Source organism: Thunnus albacares, chromosome 15 (genome assembly GCF_914725855.1).
Source record: "Thunnus albacares chromosome 15, fThuAlb1.1, whole genome shotgun sequence".
Classification (NCBI taxonomy): Eukaryota; Metazoa; Chordata; class Actinopteri; order Scombriformes; family Scombridae; genus Thunnus; species Thunnus albacares.
In genome coordinates this window covers 6,956,457-6,970,069 of record NC_058120.1, presented here as the reverse complement: position 1 = coordinate 6,970,069, position 13,613 = coordinate 6,956,457, and the positions used below count along the sequence as shown (strand labels likewise).

Below are 13,613 nucleotides of genomic sequence, written 5' to 3'. Positions count from 1 at the left end.
TGATGTGCTGTTAGCATTTGAAATTGGCCAAAATGTCTGGTCCAGCCAGCTGGTTGAAAGTGTAGATGTCTGAAGACTGACTTACTGAAAGAGAAACAGTTTCTAGGTTTAATAATAATGTTCTAAGGATAGTAAATGAGTCAATTTCAGGATTTACAATTGAACAATAACTTTAATTGATTTTCAAATGTCAAAACTACCATTTAGGCTGGTAGTTTGAAGACATTTTAAGAACACATTTTAAAACCATTCAGTTCATTGTGAGGAGACATAAGTCATAACATCTTAAGCAAAATAAACAAGAAAGATGTCAACATTTCTGCAGTTCCCACTTTCTCCTAAAGGCTAAACGTGGGCCTGTGCTATTTGAGGTGAATGTATTGTTTTAGTTAGACTATCATTTACTCCATGTAGCCTATCTTAGTTGTGTAACATAACTTAGGCTATAGGGTTGTCTAAGCTTTATCTTATTTGTTTGTTTCAATCTTTTGTCCACACTGTGGTTGTCTTTGCTTGCAAGTCTTATGCTAACAAGTCTTTGAGGGCTTTCATCTTGTTTTTGTACAGATTTTCAATGATTGCATAAATAGAATGGTCCAGGTCCCTCCAGCCCTGCTTTGCAGAGGATGAACTTGTGCTCTACATCCTCAATCTTGTCCCTGGATGGGAGCAAGAATGTGTTGTTTGGCCTTCTGTCTAGGAACTTCATCACATACCGTTCACCCTCTGGTGGTGTTGACTCAGTGCGTGATCGTGCGATGTGATATGCCGCTGGTTTCATGAACACTGAAAGCATAGTACATGTCTCTCTCCACTGTGAAGGTTGTGGTGTAGGTTTCTGTATTCTCATTTGCCTCCTTCCCTCTTTCTCATTTTCCTCCCGCTGCCTCATTGCCCACTGCCTCCGATGCATTTGATTCTCCAGAGGAGCCTTCTTGCTCTTGGTCTTGCCATCCTTTGGTTGTTTCTTTTTTGCTGCCTTCTTCTTTTCACTTTCCTCTAGCTGTAACAAGGCTTGTTCACATGTTAGAGAGTCTCCATATTTTAGAGTGTGGATTCTATGTCTTTTGGCTGGTTTGCTCTTCTTCGTTAGCATGATGCGTAGCAGGAAGAAGTCTTTGATACCAATGCCTGATGAGGGTGAAGGGCTTGAAGTTGCAGAGTATGCAGAAGTTGTTGGCTGGGGTTGTGACATTTCATGATTTGCAGGCATTGCAACCTCAATATTGCTGATGTTGAGAATGTTGGATCCAGCAATAGTTTCGACACTGAGGATAATCTGGGACATGGATTCTTCGCCTACAGATGTTGAGCATGGGTGTAGTTGTGCAGTTGGAGATACAGCAGTGGCCCAGGGTCCCACTGGAAAGTTTAGTGGTGTTTTCCTGGCTGGGCGAGGTTGTGCAAGTGGAGACAGAGTGACCACATGGGGTCCCAGAGGAGTGTCGTTGCTTGTCATAGCCTCTGCCAGAGGCTGTGGTTGTGCTTGGCCATCTTCCATGGTGAATGGTATGTAGTCTTCTGTGATCACCCTGTCTGGACAGTAAGGATAAATGCCAGTGCTTTTAAACCCACTCTTCAGATTCTCACCCTTTAGACCTATCTCCAACACCGCCTTCAGTTTGGATGGGAAATTCTCTTTTCGGATCTTGTCCCTGGTCACACAGGAGTGCCACCACAGCTTTGTCCTCCACCGCCTCTTCACCTCCCTGAAAACAGCTCTGTCGAGTGGCTGAAGAATCTGGGTTAGGCAAGAGGGCAGTCTCAGCAATACCACATTGTTCTGTTTCGCCTTTAAAGCAAGGCTGAGGGAGATGTGGGAAGCATGTCCGTCAAATATTAGCATTCATGGGAGATAGATATTTTCTGGCTTATCCATGACATCGGCTTTAACCATATCCTTTTTCGCTCCTCAAAAAGGAGATAGTTCTCAGCCTCTGAGAATGGCTGAGTTGGATGTGGCTTTTGCCCTTGCCTCTGGGAACTGTTCCGACCTGTTCCGTCCTGCATGAAGCGTTTAAACCACTTTCAACCTTCGGTCCTTGAAGGACATTTGAGGATTCTTTGCTATCACAAACTCTTGAACAGGATCAAGAAGATCTATCCAGGTAAAACCCAACCCCACTGGCAAAGGACCTGAGGGGATAGAGAATAACAAAGCATTAGTCCTGGACGTATGCGTATGTATGCACACAAACACACACACATATACACACATGTATGCATGCACACATGCATGCGCGCACGCACACACACACACGTTGTACACATACTTATGCACGCAGACACAAACACATACACAAGCCACACATTGAAAACCACTAGATTAGGCAAAATCACATTTTTCTATACCTCATATTAGGCTTCCCACTGTTTCATGTTACCTTTTTCTTAGCTTATCAGTCACTGTAACCCTGAAGACACTCTGAAATGTCCTGTTCTACCGCTGGACACAGGTCGATCACATGTCCCTGTTGTGCATCAATGCTCAGCTACTCCTCTCTCAGCTCAGCGACTTCCTGTCGACTCCATAACTTTATGCCAGAAATTAGATATTTCGCATTGTTCCCCCCCTGTACAGATGGCATGCTTCTGTCATGCATGGACATGAACTGTAGTTATTTTGTGTTTTAGTCATTTCAAACTAAAACTAATCTGAAAAGTAAAGATTAAAAAAAATCTAATAGGATAGAATTTAGGCCTATCCAGAATTAATTAACATATAGATTATCACTGATATTTTAATAGGGGTATTAATTATCTGAATTATGGAGCTGATTCATCAGGGGAGGTCAAAATTAGAGTGGAAAATAGTTCAAAGGTCAAAAGGGAGAAAATCCCCATTGAAACACAGTCAAGTGGGCTTAATGGGAGCAGGTGGGTTTAAAGGGAACATCAGTGAATTTATGGACAGAATATTTTATCATACAAACATGACATTGAAATAACAACTATATGAAATAAATCTAATAATCTAACCAATATAGCATGAAAAGTATGAATTGATCATGCAGAGAAATAATCAGCCACTCTTTTACATCCACCTTAGACAGTGTCATTTTTTTTTGCTAGCGTCCCCTTTAAATCCACCAGGTAAAAATGTTAATTAAAAAATAAATAAAGATTAACATACACATTTATTATATATTTAACAGTATAATAATATAAACTGCATACAAAAATGTAAACTATACATGCTTATCATGCTTTATGTCATTGCAATGAACCATAATATGCAGCTGCTGTATTGATGCAGCATGTGGTCTGTTTGCTAGCATGCTAAAACTCATATTTTGATTTCAAAAGAAGCAATATTTCTGATTCAAGTAATATTCTAACATATGTCTTATTCAAAACACTAATCACTTACATTTTGATAACAAATGAGTACTTACCAAAACAGGAGTAGAAATATGCAAAAAAAAGAAAAAAAATGTTATCCTCTGAGGGTACCAAAATTACCAAGGTTTTTTTGCAACTTCTTCTGGGATCAGCAGGCAAATGTCACACATGTGCTTTGATAACTCAATATTGTCAAATCTGATTGGCTTACAATAAAAAAGGGTAATTTATATAACAAGCAGCTTCATTTGAAGAAACACAGCAAAAAATTATGATGTAGTGGTTGTTTTGACTCAGAAATTGCAAGTGGGCTTATACGGTATATGGCTTAATAGGGACATCTACCTACTGTATATTAATGTATTATATATTGATTCATCCATTCTGAGCATCATCATCATATTTAGTTGTAGTACAAATTTAACCAAAATGAATTAGTTGAGATTACACACCCTTGAATGTGATTTCAACCATCAAATTCAAAAATCCAGTCATTTTCTTTCTTCACACCTCTATAAGCTTTGAGCTGCATTACTGCACAGTTAATCATCAGAAGCATTACAGTTACATTACACCAAACCAAACCACTGCAGCTGGAGGAACAGCTTAATGAGGAAATCTTGTAATGCAGGCGAGATGTGCTGTTTGTTTGCAAGGCAAGAGCAGCACTACAAGTCATCTCACCCTGACCCCGCATCACGGTTCACAGCTCCTGTTCCTGCTGATTTTCCGGCTCAAATGGGTGTCACTATGCCATGAGCAGCATCACCCAGAGCTCTCAGCGGCTTTCCACCTGCCAACTCATTGTCATTTCAGTTAAAGTCAGAGGGCAGTGTGTAGCACACAGTTGGAACAGGTAAATTCATGCCCAAAGCAAAAATCATTTATTAAATGGATAAAATGTGTGATCTGTTTCATAAACCAGTAATGACACTAGTTTGCATTTCATCTAAGTAGCCTCTACATACAACATGCTGTGAGACTGTCACAACATGTAATTTTAACATTTTAAGCATAGGGACAACAGCAAATTAAAACAACCATATACAAATGATGTCTGTATGCATGTGTAATACATATGCATGTACATCTAGAGATATATGTAGGGCATAAATGTATATATGTAACTGTGTGTATGGAGTGTTTTGTATGCATATGTTTTTCATGTGAGACAGTGTGTGAAAACATATTTCTTCCCTGGGACAAAAAAGACCGTCTATCCATCTTTTGTCTTTTAAAACAAATCGAGATTGAAAGAAATATGTTCATGTTAATGAATATTACTGATAAATCTATATTATTGATTTTTTTCTTTTAAGTGTTGGACTGGAGATTCCAATTGTTTGAGGATGTGTTGAAAGTTAAATGAATGCAAAACTGCTTCTTTTTGGCAGTGACTCAGTTGGATCAAGGTGCAAAAAAATTATGTATTGGGGTTTGTATTATTATGTCTTTGGTTTGACTATGGACTCATACGACCTTTGTTGTTCTCTTGCAAGTGTCAGATAATGACAAAACTGAACTGTGGGATCCCTGTATGTTTAATAGGATAGATGTTAATAGTCAGTTCTCACCAGACTTGAATGCAAGTATGGTACTAAAAAGGAAACGGACACACCTGTCGGCTTATTTGCACCATTCACATTTTTACAGCTTGGAAAAAAAGCAAGAAGCAACAGAAAAAGAAGCAACACTCTCAAAATGGAAACTTAATGGTGCATTCATTACCAAATCAACACAGCTAAAAAAAAGTGTACTTTGGTTTTGAGAGAAAATGTTGCACCTTCACCTTATTGTGACAAACGATTTGTTTTAGACCGCACTTGTCTTGTTTGGACCACGCATTTTCTTTTTCCCAGTTGCCATCGTTATGCATGTGCTCCAGATGCCCCTGACTTACCACTATTATTTTCTCTTTGCAAGATAAAAGAAGCCATGTTTTCATTACTGGAAACTCCACTGACCTACTGAAGTGTCCCTGAGCAAGGCACTACACCTGCACAACTGCTCTGGTTGAGACTGTCAACTAAATGCAACTTAACACACTGGAACTTCAAGGCTGGTGGCTGTCTCTGAGTTTGCAATGAATGAAGCATTGGAGTCTGTAACTAATAGAAGTACCACATTTCATTATGGCCAACACAAGTAGGTTGTAACACTCCCCTGAAGAACAATGTGGGCACTTGCTGTGTGTGGGCACCTGTTTGCTGCTTGCATACTGTCACCATGAGGGAGCAGCGCTAAGTGGATGTGACTGCTCTGATTGCACTCCATGGGAAAGCGAGAAGAAATAGCCTACCTCTGATCATCAACGCGTCATATAATGTTTCAGTGGACGCCCCTCCCCCTGTCTCGTTTTTTCCCCTCACTCAACCTCTCCTTTGACTCACAGAGGCGGCTCACCACTGGCGCACGGACGGTGGAGGATACGGGCAGAAGATGGCTGACTTAGCCGGGCACCGCAAGCCCTCGGCGGCATCACCAGCGTCACACGGGCCGCTGAAAAGCTGCAAGACATCCGCCGTCTGGCGACTGTAAACAGCTGCCGCTGCCTCTCACCCCCTCATCTCCCCTCCTCACCGCAAATATTGACAGAAGTATCACAGAGAAAACATGGCAGAGATGGAAAAAGAGGGCAGACCTCCGGAAAATAAAAGGAGCCGAAAACCAGCTCACCCAGTGAAAAGGGAAATAAATGAAGAGATGAAGGTAAAAGGGGGTCTGTGCCCAGCTGCATGTGATTACGCGTGGAAACAGAGTGGTTGTGAGGAGCATGCATGTCTGTTGAAGCACTAACCAGGCGTCCTCAGTGAAAATAGATGATACACTCAAGTGCAATTGGTTGCATGATAGTCAAACTTTGATTTATGATTTTTTTTTACCCAAGTTCTATTGTCATATGCACGCTGAATGCCAGTCTCAGCAGCGCACCCAGCCAATACCGCTTTGCACAATGGATGCGGCACTCATTCACTGCTACTATTCTTCTAGTAAGTTTTTAATCAATGAAGAACATAGTGTGCGTTCCTGTCGCTACATGTCATATTTTCGCCGTTTGTGTGCCCTGCCTTTCATGGCTTACCCAGAGTTAATGGAAAATCCAGTGCGTCAGTGAAGGCGTCAACAGTGCCTCTACTATTACTATTAATACTATTACACTACGGCGCAACGGAGAGCAGCCAGTCTGTATAATTAGTATAAATCAATGGGGGAACACTCGCCTATCCACGATGCTTTTGCGGGTCCATGTCGACTGAGTGGGTTTGCCTCTGAGTCGAGGTGTGTGTGTTTATGTATGTGTGTGTGTGTGTGTGTGTTGCCCAGCTGCCCAGAGGCGTGTGATCCAGATGTGCGTCTGTGAGCTTTACGCACTCGACAAGAGCACATTGTCTGCTGTGTTCGGCCTGCACAGCTTTATCCCAATATTCACCCACACGTTGTTTCTATTCGTGTTTTTTTTTTCTTTTTTTTTTTTTGCTCGGTGCACACTGTGGTATCTGAGCCCTGAGCTCCGTGCGGTTCATTGTGGAGAAAGAAAGTGTCCCTGGCATGTGTGTGTGTGTGTGTGTGTGTGTGTGTGTGTGTGAGGCAGGCTGTGTGTCCGCTTTGTCTACATCTCGTCATTGTTTGTACACATTTGGCTGAAGACACAAATGCACTCAGTGATTTAGCCTCTCTGGATGGATATGCAGGTGATACCTAGAATAATTGTGTAAATGGTGATTTTGGGCTCTTTGAGAAAACGCAAGGGTGCTGGCTCTGTGCGAGTCCTGAAACAACCCTGGGATAAAGCCTTCTTGTATTTAGACCCATCCAAAATACCAGACGCGTTCATGTGTAACAGCTTCCTCTCCTTTACTGTAAAGAGGAAAAAATAATGTTCGTTTTATTGATACAATCTAGATGCTTTGTTTGTGAGTTCAGCTGCCAAAGAAGCATTTATTATTATTATAGAGCAACAAGGAACAGGCGTTAAACTGCAACAATGTTGCATGATAATGTAGCATATTAAAAATCTATTTTTCAGCAGTGTAAGCTACTGGGTTTAGATATTTTCCTTGTGTGCTTCACTTAGTTGATGCATGCCTTCTTTTAGTCTTAATTGCTTGTTAGTTAAAAATGCATTGGAGATCTAGAGAAAGATGAGTTAATTCAGTGAGAGAATCTCTTGTTAAACTGGAAATATTCCTTGATAAAATTAAAAAACATTTGTCACGTTCTTCAGTTTGTGAAGGAATACATTTAACCCATCCTGCTGCTGTCTGGTCCTGATGACAGAGGGGAGACTGACAGGGATGCGGGGGGTGGGGGGGGTTGGGGGATGTCAGGCAAGGTATCTTAATTGAGAGATTTGGTCTTTTCTTACGAGGTGAGGAAGCTCCTTGAATAAGTCTCAGAGGAGCATTTAAAATTGAAAAGATATTTACGAGCATCATTTCGGCACAGTGAAGTATTGTCTTGCCACGTTTTAGCATAAGCCCACATTTAATTTAGTCATTTTACTATTGCAATAGAATTCAAATATCAGGCAAATATAGTGATATTTAGAGTCACAGTGTGAAAAATCACATTAGATGTGATTTTTTTTGGATAATTTAACACACTGACCAAGTAATTATATGATGTCAGTCATCAGTCAGAAATTATATTTTGTTTGCAGATGTTGGGACACGGGCCATCTTGTAGGGTTCAGTGAATTGCCACCTCTCATGATATGTTTTGGAGAGCAGACCTGTCAGTTAAACATGTCAGCTGATGAAAGCAGTTTAATTCGTCATCAGTTTAATTTGTAGCTACAGTATGGTAACTGTAATTAACCCTATAACGGCAATCAGTCAAATGATTCAGATTTTTCGGACTTAAAAATGTACCTGACCAAATCAAAATGCCAGTAGCTTGTGGATTTTTTCGATATGTGAATACAAAATGTAAAAAAAATCACCTTCAGTTGATACAGTGTTGTATTGATGGTCTGTAGGGAAAAACAACACTCTCCCATGACAACTCCAGTATCTCCATCAATACCAGAGGAAGCTATACTGAATGGAGCAGCAGATGTGGTTAAGGTGTCAAAACACTTTCAAAGGCTAAACAAGTTCGATTGTAGCTCATTGTGCAACCTTGAATTTCATCTCCCGTTGTGCATATAGACACGCACACACACATACACACACACACACACAAGCTGCAGTCTACAAAGTTAATTTAGGAAACACTGATCCAGAGATAGAAGGTTACACCTGCAATTTAATGTCAGAGCAGAAAATAGGTGTAGCGTCTGTTTCAATACAAATGTTGTTATTGTGACAATTGAGTGGAATCATGCTGAAAAATTACAGATGCATTTGATATGTCATAACATGAGTTGCTTGCAAATCAAACTGTAAACCTGGACCATGCATTACAACCTGCAGAGTTGCAAAAAATAATGTTATAGCATGGTTGCATGATGATAGCAGTAAATCCGTTAAATGAAGTTTAATGTATTGATTTGCTGTAGAAAACTCTCAAATTTGTCCCTTCCAAGTGTTCAGAACAAAAACACCAAGTTTGTTCCCTTCTCTGTTTTACACTCTCTCATCTTCAATATTTCAGCCTAAAGCTGGAGGAAAAAACACACGCACACACAGACAGACACACAATGTGCCCTTGTGAGGGATCATACTCCTCTGAAAAACCAAACAGGCTGACAGTGTTTCCTTCATCTGGCTGCTTAATGTGTGCCACGGTAAAATAAGCCCCGGTGAGTAATCAAGGAGAAGGAGGAGTGGGCATGGAGGGGATAGGAGAGGCTGGAGAGTGGGGTAAGAACAGGGGAGAAAGGAATGTATACAGCACTGGGCTGGCTAAGCTGTAAAAACTGTAACCTGAGCGTCTCCGCTGGATCACATATCAAGGAAAGTAGAGGGAAATGAAAGCAGAGGAGAGGGAGAGGCAGAGGAGGAGAGAGGGAGCAGGGGAGTGGAAAAGTGGAGAAGGAGGAAGAGGAGGAGGGATCAGCAAAGGGAAACTTGGCGTGTGGATTCAGGAATTTTATCACGGTGTACTGTGACCTGCTCTGGTTTCTACCCGCAAGGTATCCAATTCCCACCATCATCATTACCACAAGCCCTACTGGCTGTGTCCGGGTCTTACTGGAGGGGAACAAGGGGGAAGACTGTGGTGAACCAGGATTATAAATGTATTTTTATCATTATTTGCTGCTGAAAATATGGTAGAGAAGTGCCAGCTTGTGAGCTGCGTCTGCACTGAAGGTATCAGAAGAGTATTGTCCACTACACCACTAATTATCCTGCAAATTTTAATGTAAACTCACTAGAGGGCAGAGGCTCTCTAAAACCACCATCTTGTCTCAAATTGTGTTCTGACTGATGCTAAGGGGGGAGAGGTGGGTTTGCTCTTGCTGAAGGTTTCCGCTCCTGGTCAGGCACAACAGGAATATTAGAAATGTTATTTTTGGCTGTGTAGTACACCAAGAATATCACCATCATTACAGAGCTCTAACCAATAGTGCACAAGAAAGGCAGCAGAAAAGGAAGAGGCATTTCAAAGCTAATGGCAATTTAGTCTTCATTGTATGTAATCATAAAAGACCACACTATGCACACTCTGTGATGCCTGTTTATTAGGTACACTAAGCTACATTATATCCAGTTTAATCCAGTACTTACATATATGGGGTTGGTCAACATATTTCCACATTATACTGTACAATGCAATTGAACAGAGCCACAAACAGACTTCAGAATGATTATGAAGTTGATTCAATACCTCTGTAAACAGTGTCACCAAAATCTGATTATAATGAGCTTTGTAAATGTACAATTTATTTAAGCCCTGATATATTTAGATCACAGCGGATGAAGGTGTACAGCAACGAATTGGTCACTCAGAGGTGACAGTCTGCTGTCTGCAGCTGTGCCTCATTCCACGAAAATGCTAATTAAGTTTCCATCAGTTTGTTTCAAAAGAATAGATCAGATTCTCTGTGTTGTACTTAGGGACAACTTTGCTTTGAGCTAAATGCTTAAACTTAAACTTAAGCATGACAAAAAGCTCACAATGACAAGCGTAGCATTCTGATGTTTAGCAGGTATAATGTTTACCATGTTCACCATCTTAGTTTAGCTTGTTAGCATACTCATGTTTGCTAATTACCACTAAACACAAAGTATAGCTGAGGGTGATGGGTATGACATTAGTTTTGTGTTTGGTCATAAATTAAATTAATTTACAAAAATGTACACGACAAAATAATAATTTTGACCTGATGGTGGTGCTAGATGAATGGTCAGGGGATCACCAAAGTTATTACAATTCATCATCTGGGCACCATGGATATTTGAATCAAATTTTGTGGTAATCCATCTTGTAGATGTTGAGATATTTCACTGGAAAATGAAAACTTTGAACTGCTGGTGGTGCTATAAGAAAAGTCAGGGGATCACCGAAGTCTTTAGGAATCATCGTCTGGGGACCATGAATGTCTGTACAAAATTTCATGTCAATCTATGCAGTAGTTGTCAAGATATTTCAGTCTGGACCAACAATGCTAGCATGGCTAAAAACAAAATGACTTTTTGCATTGACTGACCTCACAGATCCTAGAAAGACCATGGTCCCATTGACATCTAAAGGGTTTATCCCTGTGGGGGAAAGTATGTGCTCAGTAAATTTCATAGCTTAGCAAACTTCAAGACCACCTCTTCATTAGATTTGGATATGTATTGTGCACTTGTGGATATATTGGTCTGATAGTGGCATTATATTAAAAAAAATTGTGGAAGTCACCAAAACACAAAACTTTTGCTCCACAAAAGGTCAACAACATCATTAGGCATCATCCATTGCAGGTCATGGTTATCCATTCCAAATTTCATGTAGTTGTCAAGATATTGTGCTTTGGACCAAAGTGTTGTGCACAGATTGATGGACCAACCAACTGAATACACCATTCCAGGGCCATGCATTTTAGCTAGTCATTGCCCACTAAAAATCTTAAATCATAAGTTGCACTTCTAGTTGACCTCTGTTCTGTTAGAGGCTCTCAGAAGCCTCTGGGATGAATAAAGCAGATAAACAGATTTTTTGTTAGGTCTGATGAAAAGACTATACATCCAGTATAACATATAGACATCTGTGGCTGCTGCTGAGCCTCCAACGCCTCTTCCTCCCCAGCTCACCAGATCCAATGTTGGTGCCGCTGCTTTGATGAGCCGCCAACCAGGATTAGATTCCACTCTTAATAATACTCCCACTTTCTCAAAGTAGTAGGGTGACGCAGAGGACAGGATGGTAGGAGGGAATGAGAGACACAGAGAGATGCTGTGTTTTTGTCTCCATGATGTGGTTATTTTACCGCTACATCCGTTTTACTTAGGAGTACATTCAGGTTTGGTTATGCCCCAACTCATTTGTTCAAAAGGAATCCAAGAAGGGTTGAATGGAGGACAACTGGACTTGGTTGTAGATACTTGAAGATGTTTCACCTCTCATCCAAGGGGCTTTTTCAGTTCTAACTGACTAGAACGGAGTCCAAGGTATTTAACCTTTGTGGGGTCATTATCAAGGCCATTGATACCACTTGGTTCGTTAGTGTTCCTGGTTGTTGTAATGACAGTTGTTAGAGTCATTGGAGTCACCTGAGGCCAAGTGTAAACAACAGTCGTCACCAGAGGCCAAATGTGAGTTGTTGTTAAGGGATGTTGAGAAAAGGACAGCATTGTAGGTGGGGGATAAGTGGTGTTGACATGTTGAGATGTTGAGAGATGGTTTCTCCAATTTGACATAGATAGCCTCCTTCAATCCTGTTTCAAACCATCTGTCCTCCCTATCGAAAATATGTATGTTGTTGTCCTCGAAAGAGTTTACTTTATTTTTCAGCTGCAGGTAAACTGCTGCGTCTTGGCCTTAGGAATTGGCCCTCCTGTGTTGAGACATGTGTTTGTTTAATGGCTGTTTAGTTTCCCTGATATACAAGTCTGTGTATTCCTCACTGCATTGGATAGCATACCCTAGATTGCTTTTCTTGTGTTCGGGTATGTGGTCTTTGGTGGACCAGTTTCTGTCTTAGCATGTTGCTTGGTTTGAAAATCACAGGGATGCGGTGTTTGTTGAAAATCCTCCAGAGTTTCTCAGATACTCCAGACACGTATGGAATAATGATGTTGCATTTATTCTTCTTTTCTTCATCATCTGCAGTGTTGGTGTTCTTCCTGACTCTTGTGGCTGTTTTCTTCATCATCTGCAGTGTTGGTGTTCTTCCTGACTCTTGTGGCTGTTTTCTCAAAGGTCCAGTTGGGGTATCCACAAGCTTTAAGGGCCTCCTTTAGGTGCTCCTTCTCTTGGTACACTATCATCTCGGTGGTGCAGGGTTCTGATAACTCCTAGCTTCTCCTGAATCCCCACCAGTCAGTTAGAACTGAAGAAGCCCTTTGGATGAGGGGCGAAATGTCCTCAAGTATCTACCATCAAGTCCAGTTATCCTTGATTCAAGCTTTCTTGGATAAAATCAGAGCCATCATCAGTGTGGCTTCTGGCTGAATCGCGTCCGTTTCTGTCCACAATTAAAAACAATAAGAAGATAGATCCATGAGTGCTGGTGATTTGTTTGTTTCATCTTTACCACAACCATGCACCCAATACTCTGTTTAAGACTTGGAGCTGTGCACACCGCTGCTTTGTACCAAACCCTCCTTGGATAACCATGACCTGGATCACTGAGAATCTTCACAGACATGTTCAAAAGGAGGATTTTCTCTTGCTGTTGGCGCTAATTGCTGCAGTTGTGCTTGCCAATGGGTGCAGTCTGTCGGGCACTGTCACTTTTTGTTTAATTGTTACATATTGATTATTGTTTGTTAATGGGGAAAGGACTGAAATTGTACCAGAAAACTCAGGAGATTTTCAGCCTCTCAGCTTATTTTGTTTACCTGAATAATTTTAATTCTATTAAGAATCAAGATCACTTGCGCTCAGTATATTTACCGTTTCTAGTTCATCTGACCGGCATGTATGTAAAATCTGGAAGATCTGGGATATCTTGGTGCCGAAGTCCACACAGAAAGGACAGCAACCAAAATGTCTCCTTAATTTAAAAGAAAAATGCCATTTCATTTATAACTTAAGGCGATGCAAAATACTATGAAAAAACATCCTCATGGAGTGTTCATATGGTTGTGTATATAGCTGTCAGAACCCAACTTTAGCTGTGCTCAGAAAGTGGTACTGAATCTGACGTCCAGGAACCTTCAGGCAGAGCAAGCACTGCT

The 13,613-nt window shown here is 40.9% G+C and overlaps 2 protein-coding genes across 4 annotated transcripts in view; one reads left to right on the top strand and one right to left on the bottom strand.

Annotated features, from left to right (window-relative positions):
- Window positions 1-244: 244 nt before the first annotated feature.
- Window positions 245-3,733, bottom strand: LOC122998568. 2 transcript variants are annotated; one of them, XM_044375497.1, is made up of 2 exons: window positions 3,396-3,733; window positions 245-2,136 (listed from the first exon to the last, which is right to left on the bottom strand). In XM_044375497.1, exon 2 carries the CDS (start codon window positions 1,844-1,846, stop codon window positions 572-574), a length of 1,275 nt encoding a protein of 424 aa, XP_044231432.1. In that variant the 5' UTR covers window positions 1,847-2,136; window positions 3,396-3,733; the 3' UTR covers window positions 245-571. The 2 variants fall into 2 exon arrangements, with proteins under 2 accessions (XP_044231432.1, XP_044231433.1); XM_044375498.1 differs by lacking the exon at window positions 3,396-3,733 and adding an exon at window positions 2,385-2,870.
- Window positions 3,734-5,512: 1,779 nt separating this feature from the next.
- The window catches only part of sobpa (sine oculis binding protein homolog (Drosophila) a), a 46,044-nt gene continuing 37,943 nt past the window's right edge, over window positions 5,513-13,613 (top strand). The window contains exon 1 of one of the 2 annotated variants that reach the window (XM_044375592.1): window positions 5,513-6,051. In XM_044375592.1, the coding sequence (XP_044231527.1) occupies window positions 5,956-6,051 (96 nt within the window). In that variant the 5' untranslated portion in view covers window positions 5,513-5,955. The remainder of the gene's footprint in view (window positions 6,052-13,613) is intronic. The other variant, XM_044375591.1, reaches the window with a different exon arrangement.